We start from the raw sequence: 9,369 nt of genomic DNA, 5'->3' as shown, positions 1-9,369 counted from the left end.
TTTGCAACACAGGGGTTTGTTGTTCTGTATTGATTGTAAAATGTGGCTTGCATGAGGTTGTATATAAATAAATAAAGAATAATAAATAATCCCACACAATGTTACTGCTGTTTTCCAGGAACGCTGCAGAACGTGGGGTAAAATCCAGCACTTCTCTGGGTTGGTAGCAGCCTGGGGGAACCTGGTGCATCTTCCCAGGGCAGGACCAAATGTGGGTGTCTGAGGTTTAATGGCCCTTACTCCCAGCTGAGTAGGTGCAGCCCTGGGTTCCTTTTAAGGGACAAAATGGTTCTGAACTTAAATACAGTACCGACAGCCCACTATGTTTACAAAAAGGGGGCATAAGACCAAACAACATAACACAACTCATTTGTTTGTCAGATTGCTCCATAACCATTAAAAAACCCTCTTAGTTCCCTCGGTGGTTATGCTATTGCGGCAGAACACAGAAAAGTGGGAGAGGTTCTTTTGGTTAGGTTTTGTTGTTGTTGTTTAGTCGTTTAGTGGTGTCCGCCTCTTTGTGACCCCCTGGACCACAGCACGCCAGGCCCTCCTGTCTTCCACTGCCAACCTCATGCTGGTAGCTTCAAGAACACTGTCCCACCACCTCGCCCTCTGTCGTCCCCTTCTCCTTGCGCCCTCCATCTTTCCCAGCATCAGGGTCTTTTCCAGGGAGTCTTCTCATGAGGTGGCCAAAGTCTTGGAGCCTCAGCTTCAGGATCTGTCCTTCCAGTGAGCACTCAGGGCTGATTTCCTTCAGAATGGATCGGTTTGATCTTCTTGCAGTCCATGGGACTCTGAAGAGTCTCCTCCAGCACCAGAATTCAAAAGCATCAATTTTTCGGCGATCAGCCTTCTTTATGGTCCAGCTCTCACTTCCATACATCACTACTGGGAAAAACAGAGCTTGAACTATACGGACCTTTGTTGGCAAGGTGATGTCTCTGCTTTTTAAGAGGCTGCCTAGGTTTGTCATTGCTTTTCTCCCAAGAAGCAGGCGTCTTTTAATTTTGCGGCTGCTGCTAGGTTTTGTTACTGAGCGATTAAGAGAAAGACTGACCTCAAAAGCAAAAAAGAATGAAGAACCTCGCAGCCATTCCTACCAACTTCCTCTATCTTCCCAACAGCCTTGTGAGGTAGGATAGGGTGGGAGTCGGGTGACTGGCCCAAGGCTGGAGGCAAGCAAAACTACTTATGCATTGAGTTTTGAATGTGAAACTGCACAGTATTTTTGCAGCGCATGAAAGCTTGTGCACTAATAAATCTGTGAGTATTTAAAATACTGCCCGTCTCATTTTGTGGTGCTGTTTTCCATGTGTTCCTTTTTGTGGGAATGAGGGGCCCTATTTGGGGAGCTGGGCCAGGCCCCCCCCTTAATCCAACCTCCATTCATTATCTTCCCGCAATCCCTTTTCCATTAGCTGACTCTTTAATAGGATCACTATGCAGATCTAAAACCTTGAAATTCTGCTGATAGGCCATTGATGCCTGCAATTCTCAAATGTTAAATGGCTAATTGGCAAACAGAGATCAGGTTTTTGTTTTTCCCTGATGCAATGCAAAGCTTTAGTTATGTGTCTTAATAAGGTAGTGAAATGCTTCTTTGAGCATATCAGTCCCTGGTGTAAATCACCTTAAAAACCAACCAGGTTATGAAACTTATTTCTGTGTGAACACACCAGCATTTAAAGCCGAAAGTCAGTGCACATTTTCCCGGGAGTAGGAAACTCCACTGAATGTGACATAAATCTGAATAACTAGATATAACATTGCACCACCTGCCTTGTAGTTCTGGGCACATTTACTTGAGAGTAAGTCCTATTCAGCCTAGCCAGAGGCTTTAATAAGGCTACAAAAATGTTCTGGCCCATTGTGGAAAACAAGCTGACGGTGTTGACACCTTAATAGCCTTTTTTTTTAAAAAAAAGGTATTTATTAAAGTTTCAAAAAAAGGTTACAAATTAAGAAAAAGAAAAAAAGAAGAGAAAATACAAAATACAGGAAAATAAAAACAATTAAAAACAAATCAATCTTTCCATATCTTGTCTTTCATTTACTTGTTTCCCTGACCTCCTCACACCTCCCTTTTTTGTATTCCAGTTCAGTTGGTTATTTCAGCAAATCCTTTCCCTCTTTGTTTTTATCTTAATCCTTTATCTTAATATATTATAACTTTACATTCTCACCTATTAACAATCCATTTTTACATACTCCTTTATAACATTGCTGCTTAATAACCATTTTTGTGACCTCAGTTGGTTTTGCTCATTTGTCTCCAATATTCCTAAGTTGCCAACAAGGACGTCACTGGGGTGGCAAAGAACAAAGAGGATGGCAAGAAACGTGGATATTTAGTATTTATTTAATGTGTTGTACTGCCCATCATTCATAGATCTGAGGGAGGTCCACTGCCTAAAATTACAATATAGAAAACACAAAATGCATAATAAAAATTAGAACAAAAATAAAACAGTAACACCCCCAACCAAGAAGTCTGAATCACCTCTCAGCAGCCTCCGAACACCTACAGCAGGTGTCAAGGCAATAAACAACTATTTTACTTTTAAAAGACAACCGAAGGCAGCCCTGTTTAGGGAAGTTTTTAATGTCTGGTGCTGTATTGTTTTTAATATTCAGTTGGAAGCCGCCCAGAGTGGCTGGGGAGACCCAGTCAGATGGGTGGGGTAGAAATAATAAATTATTATTATTATTATTATTACACGTTGGGCCCTTACAAAATCCGGGTTAGAGCGCAGGGCCTGCATGCTTTCCTTGTGATTCCTGCCTTGCAGGGGGTTAGACTAGATGACCCTTAGAGCCCCCTCCCATCTCTGCAATTCCGTGATTCTAGGAAAGGCAACCAGGATGCCGGGTGCCAGCCAGGCGGGTGCAGTTAGCACTCAAAGGCCGACTGCTCTAGTCCCGGCCCTTGTTCTGGGGGTGCCACGGGGGCGCAAGGTGCTTGACAGGGCAACTCCGGCAGCGCTTACTCGAAGTAGACCCATGGAAATGCATGCCGTGAGCGCAAGTTTTGCAACACGGGACGCGGCAACCACAACACCCAGACGACAGCCCTCCCTTCCTGACTCGCTTCTGGGGGCTGGCGAAGGGGACGCAGGTCCCTGCCCCGCGGAGCCTACAGTCTAGCGGCTGCCCGTCCGGGAAAAGCAACAGTGCCGACAGGGCCGCCGTCGGGCTAGCCGCTCGGGTCGGAGAGAGGGGGTCTGCCGGGGGCCCCGTCGAGGAGAGGAAGCCAAGCCCGACGGCGCGGCAGGGAGCAGCCGAGGGGGAGTTTTCCTCGACGGCGCGGCCCCCGGAGGCTTCATCCCTGGCCCGGACCACGCCCTCCGGGCTGGACGGGGCGCGCCCTATAAAGCCCCGGTCGCCCGCGGCTGGGCCACCTCTCCGGCCCGCCCCGTCGCCAGCATGTTGCAGAGCCGCCCGCTGCTCTTCTCGGCGCTGGGAGAGCCGCCCGTCGAGGCCACCCGGGACCCGGCGCCTCCGCCGCGGAGCCGCTTCGACATCGAGTCGCTGCTGGCCAAGCCGGAGCCGCCCCGTCGGAGCGCGCCCGGAGCCAGCGTCTGGGCCGCCGCCGCCGCCTCCCCGGGCGCGCTGCGCTTCGGCTGCGCCCTCCGGTTCCTGCCGGTCCCTGCCGTCTGCTTGGGCGAGAGGACCCCCGCGCTGCTCCCGCTGCAACCCCGCCAGTGCGCCCCGACCGGCTGCAGGAGGCCAGGTGAGAGCCGAGACGGGGAGCCCGGGAGTGCGGGGCAGGCGTGAACGTGGGAACGGGCATAAGAGCGAGCATCTTGCGGGGGGCAGTGGGTGGGCGCCTTTCCCGACGGGGTGTCGTCTGAGGACCGTGCTCAGGTGTAGACTGCCTCTGACTCTGGAGGCTCAACATTGAGCCGTCCTGCCTGTAGCCTCTGGGGGCTTATTGAGCAGCCATCCCGACGAGGGATTTGGAGCGAGGTTAGAGGAGGCTGCGTGGAAGCGACCCTCCTCGCTTCCCAGGGCAATTTCCCCTCACTTTCCTTGTCGCAAGAAAGGGGAAAAGTCCAGGTTTTTTGGAAAGGGGTTTCTGGCACAGGTGTGGTGTAGCGGTTTGTGTCAGACTGGGACCTCATCAAACCAGTGGGGTGGTTCCCCGACAGATCACGACACCTCACAGCAGCTGGGCTATCGACTCTCTTGACTTTGGGAATGTTGAAATATATACAACAAAAAATGTGACTCAAATTGGAACACCAGGGTTCATTGCCCACTTGCAGGGTCACCTTGGGGGCCAGTGAATTTCTCAGCCGAAGGGCCGGATTGAGGTTTGGTGAGGCCCTCAGCTTCTGAAGGTAATGGGGCCCTTTCTATGTCCAGCTGTCCTTTTTCAACAACAAATTGTCACTGTTTTTTGTGTTGAATATATGCTACATGGTAGTTGATGGACCTAATAGGTATCTCAAGCCATTTGTATATAACAAATAGAAGCCTACACAACACAAAACACTGTTGCTGTATGTAGGTTATATTTTATTTGTTTTTTATCTTACATTTTGGAAATGTACATCCAGGTTTTTTTCTTTAATTTTTTGTGGGGCCCTAAGCTAGATCTTGTTTAGCTCATACGTCAATCCGGCACTGGCTCCCTTACAGGGTTGTTGGGCGGATTAAATGAGGAGGGGGAGGACCATGTATAGGGCAGATCTCCTCTGAAACGAATGAAACTTCAGGGCCCCAATCCTGGAGGGGCCTGAGAAGCGAATTCACTCCACATCGCTTAAAAGTTTTGGTTAACCCAATTTGAGTCACATTTTTTGTTGTATATATTTCAACATTCCCAAAGTCAGAGAGTCGATAGCCCAGCTGTTGTGAAGGTGCTGTGATCTGTCAGGGAACCAGCCCATTGAAGTCTTTCTGGTTGTGAAGGGGCCCCATAACAGTTCAAGGTTCAGGGCCCCCAAAATGCAGGTCTGCTGCTGACACCACCCAGAGCTCCTTTCAGGAAAAGGTGGAATGCAGTGATTAAATAAAAAAGTTCCCCCAACCCTCTTAATTACGTGACATACATTTGCTGGTGTGTGCTTGAATCTGCTTTGAAAATAGTGTCTACTCCAAAGTATTGAGTTGAATGGGGCTTCCCCCAGGTGAGTCCACGACTGTAGCAAAAGCCCAACTGGGACTCATTGGGGAAAAGCAGACCCGGCCTCTGGCACGCCTTCCTGGTTGCAGCAATGGCAGCCCAGGGACTGCAGAAGGCGCTGGGGTCCAGGCGGGCGGATCAAATTGCACCGATTCTGCGTCAGTGGTGCTGGCTGCCCATTCCTTCCCAAGCTCGTAAGTCAGGCAATGAGTTTATTGTTCTAAAAGGCCGTGACAAATTCGGCTCAAAGGGTCCCCAAACCCTAAAGACCTCGAAAGCCCTGAACGGTTTGGGACCAGTTTATTTGAAGGGCCCCCCCTCCATGCCCCTTATGCCCACAGGAGCCAGTCTCCAGCCCCATGGATCACCTGAGAGAAGTCAGGTTCAGGGGTGCCAAGGGGATTCTGCAACACTGTACATGGATTGGGCCCAAGGCATAGATTTGTCATGTTCGTCATGTCCTAGGCAGATTTGCATCCTCTTTGGCAGGTGGAATGGAGGGTGCAAGAATAAATTTGTGGCTCAGTGTTGTCTGCACTGACTGGCAGCATCTCTGCAGAGTTCTGGGCACTGCTACGCTTTCTTCTGTGTCGCCCAATTTATGGTCCGGCAAGCCCCCTTGGTCTTAGAAATGAAAGCTGGCCTGCCGGTGGTTTTACGACAAATAAATCCCACCGGGCGGCCGCAAATTCCTTGCTGCCGTGTGATTCAGGGGGGATGTGGGTGGGTCACAGCTTGGATGTCCAGCATCTGCCAGGGCTCATTGCGGGGGGTTGGACTGGATGACTCAAGGGGCCCTTCCAGCTCTACAAGCCTGTTGTTCTGTGACCTGCTTTCCCTCCCCCTCAGCTTCTCCCAGGCTAGTCGCTGATCTGGCCTGTGGTGTATTTTCCCTTGGCACCCGTGTCACGAGGATGCCTCCCCCTTTGCCATTACAGAGCTGGAGTTTGCTCACTGCGCCCTGGCTGGCTCCCTGGGGGCTCCCCTTTCCTGGAGATCGGGGGGTCCCTGCAAGATGAAGAGGGTGCGCACCGTCTTCACGCCAGAGCAGCTGGACCGGTTGGAGAAAGAGTTCCTCAAGCAGCAGTACATGGTGGGCAACGAGAGAGTGGACCTGGCCGCCACCCTGCACCTCACAGAAACCCAGGTAGGCAGTGCCCCCCCCCAACACACACAGCACAGCCAGGAGCAAGCTCAGGATCCGTCCCCTCCGGCCCTCTCTTAAGAAGGAGATGTAAACTGAAGGACATGGTCCTCTTCCTGGGCTCCTCCCAGTGGAGGTGGCGACAGGTGCATCCCTGCTTCAAGTCGTTTACATACTGCCTTCTCTTGTATATTATTTACTACAAAGCTCAATGAGCAAGCACTTTAGTGTGGGAATGTTCAGGGTGGCAGGAGAATCTATATCTTCTATATCTATATATAGATTTAAAGGAGAATAATACTGTTAAAATGTATTGTGTTTAAGATATTTGGAAAAAAATAATAAAAATTATTGGAAAAAACAAGGTGGCAGGAGAGGATTTATTGTTTATTAATATCCTTCCTAGGGATGCGGGTGGCACTGTGGGTTAAACCACAGAGCCTAGGACTTGCTGATCAGAAGGTCGGCGGTTTGAATCCCCACCACAGGGTGAGCTCCCGTTGCTCGGTCCCAGCTCCTGTCAACCTAGCAGTTCGAAAGCATGTCAAAGTGCAAGTAGATAAATAGGTACCACTCCAGCGGGAAGGTAAACGGCATTTCTGTGTGCTGCTCTGGTTCGCCAGAAGCGGCTTAGTCATGTTGGCCACATGACCCAGAAGCTGTACGCCGGCTCCCTCAACCAGTAAAGCGAGATGAGCGCCGCAACCCCAGAGTCGGCCACGACTGGACCTAATGGTCAGGGGTCCCTTTACCTTTAATATCCTTCCTAATTTGCACTAGCAAGTTCCTTTACTTAGCAGAGTTTACATTCCCCTTTACACAGCACAGCAGATAGCTGGTTGCAGGCTCGTGTGAGCCTCTCACTATTATACAGTTCAGTCTCTCTTAGATTGAATTGTGCGTTCCTAGTAAGTTCCTAGTAAGGTTCCTAGTAAGTTCCTAGTAAGTTCTCTCTTAAAAGAATAAAGACGCCCCAATCTTATTCAAAGTCAATAAAAGAAGTTTACTCACATCAGTTCACAGTTGGATCCCTGAAGGCAGACTTAGTTACAAATATGTACATGTGGATCTACCCCATATGGGGGAATAATCCCAGTGCCGCTTCTAGCTGAGAAGCTAGCAGAGCAGTCCTAGTTAAAAGCTGGTCCAATGAAGAAGGAAGTCAAAAAGAGAGGAGGGGTGCTGCGTGACTCGTCCTTTTGTTACCTGGACAGGTAAAGTCACACCCACCTTCCATCACATGCAAAAGGAAGAATGCTCCAGCCAGGAGGAGCAGGAAGTTTTGACGGGCTGGACCAAACATTCCCTCGCATGTCTTCTCTAGCATTACATGGAATGTTGTACTTGACTGCCTCTCATGGATCACATCCCACATTTAGCAACGAAACGTCGCATTACTGGAGCTCTGAATCACTGATATGTCACAAGTGGACTCTTTATTGCTGCGTTTGCAATTATTCAAGATAAAAGAAGAAATGAGCACTGAACCATTGACATATTATTACAAGTGAACACTTTATTTACTGGGTTTGCTATTGTTTGAGATAAAACCTATTTTGGAAACTACTTTTGCCATTTTGATGGATGTTTAGTGTTTGTTGACAGATAGTTGCCTTGGTGATAGGATCTTGTGTCGATTGCAGCAGCCATTGTCTCGCCCCCCTGTTCCTTGTCTCTTAAGAAGCGGCATGCTGTGTCAAGGAGAGACGCAGGTGGTCAAGGGCCTGGAAGCCAGGCCTGATGAGGAACGGTTGAGGGAGTTGGAACCATAGACTCGTAGTAGAGTTGGAAGGGAGCCCAAATCAGACGGGCAGGGGGCATCCTTGCGCACTGATGCTGTCGGGTTCAGGACAGGATTGGTTCCTTGCTCCGGTTCAGAGAGATCTGCATTGGCTCCCAGTACGTTTTCGAGCACAATTCATTTAACATTTAACGCTGTATTGTTTTTAATACTTGATTGGGAGCCGCCCAGAGTGGCTGGGGAAACTCAGCCAGATGGACGGGGTATAAATAATAAATTATTATTATTATATATTGCTCGGCCTCCTTCCACTTTCTGCCCTTCTGCCTTGCAGGTGAAAGTCTGGTTCCAGAACAGGAGGATCAAATGGCGGAAGCAGAGCCTGGAGCAGAAGGCAGCTAAGCTCTCGCAGTTTGGGGGGCCGCAGCCCGTCCCCCGGGGGCTGCCAGACGAGGAGGATAGTGGCGAGAACGAGGAGGGGGACGTGGACATCGAAGTCTAGTGGTTGCTGCCCCAGACGAGGACACTACTTTGCACCTGCCTCCTCAGGAGGTCAGGACTTGATGGCGCCCCCATGAACACCCCCAGAGCCTTGCCTGGTCCACCTGGGGACTGGGGCTGGTGGTCTGGGCCTTTGGATGCCAGTCTCGGTCTCTTTGTGTGCACACTCATTGCCTGGCTCCATCGGGCAGCATTTAGCGAAGGGCTTCCGCTAGGACTTTGGGCTGTGCGACAGAACTTTCTCTGTCTCTGTGCACCCCTAATTCTGTTCTGGGGATTCCCCAGACCCTGTGGACCATAGCTGGGTGGGGGCAGCAGGGAGAAGAGGGGCAGGGGATTTTGCATTGCGCAGCCAGAAGTCCTTGCGCTAGTGGACATCCTTGGCTGCATTCCACCCAGTGCATCCTGCTCGCTGCCTCTGCTTCTGGGCACTAATGTGGCACCAGGGTCACAGGACACACTGGAGCAAGGAGGCTCTGTTTAACTAGCCAGCCCATATCCGGTCTCGGGATTGTCTTCCATGAATCCATGAAATGATGTATACATTAATCCTGTGGCAGTGAGTTCCATAGGTCAGTTATATATTGCTGTTCTTTCTCCACAAAAGCACCTATTTTAAAGAGCTTAGTTTGGTGTTGTGAATGGGCAGCCCTTGCAGTTGGATTTGGTTTGCTCGCCCAAAGCTTTGAGTTATATGCCAAGCCTCCTGAATCCGGTGCCAGGGCAGAGGGCAACAGGGCTGGCCTTTGCCCTTCAGGGCAAAAAATGTAGACCTGGCCCTGGAGCTTAATGCAAACCTTGGTGAATGTTTGAAATCTGAATCTAATATCTCAAAGTTTAATTGTAGCCCAT

At 50.1% G+C, this 9,369-nt stretch overlaps 1 protein-coding gene across 1 annotated transcript; it reads left to right on the top strand.

Moving 5' to 3' along the window:
• Positions 1-3,334: 3,334 nt before the first annotated feature.
• On the top strand, positions 3,335-8,959 carry LOC128420608 (homeobox protein not2-like). The gene is made up of 3 exons (XM_053402278.1): positions 3,335-3,733; positions 6,070-6,278; positions 8,351-8,959. The coding sequence occupies exons 1-3, from the start codon at positions 3,427-3,429 to the stop codon at positions 8,516-8,518; spliced, it is 684 nt and encodes a 227-aa protein (XP_053258253.1). The 5' UTR covers positions 3,335-3,426; the 3' UTR covers positions 8,519-8,959.
• The last annotated feature ends 410 nt before the right edge of the window (positions 8,960-9,369 follow it).

Source organism: Podarcis raffonei, chromosome 9, assembly GCF_027172205.1.
Source record: "Podarcis raffonei isolate rPodRaf1 chromosome 9, rPodRaf1.pri, whole genome shotgun sequence".
In the NCBI taxonomy this organism is placed as follows: domain Eukaryota; kingdom Metazoa; phylum Chordata; class Lepidosauria; order Squamata; family Lacertidae; genus Podarcis; species Podarcis raffonei.
Note: the sequence above shows the minus strand (reverse complement) of the source record. Positions and strands in the feature narration are given on the sequence as shown.

Coding starts and splice junctions, on each gene's coding strand:
- LOC128420608 (XM_053402278.1), top strand. CDS start 3,427: ATGTTGCAGAGCCGCCCGCTGCTCTTCTCGGCGCTGGGAGAGCCGCCC. Junction 3,734..6,069: donor GACCGGCTGCAGGAGGCCAG/GTGAGAGCCGAG, acceptor TTGCCATTACAG/AGCTGGAGTTTGCTCACTGC. Junction 6,279..8,350: donor TGCACCTCACAGAAACCCAG/GTAGGCAGTGCC, acceptor TCTGCCTTGCAG/GTGAAAGTCTGGTTCCAGAA.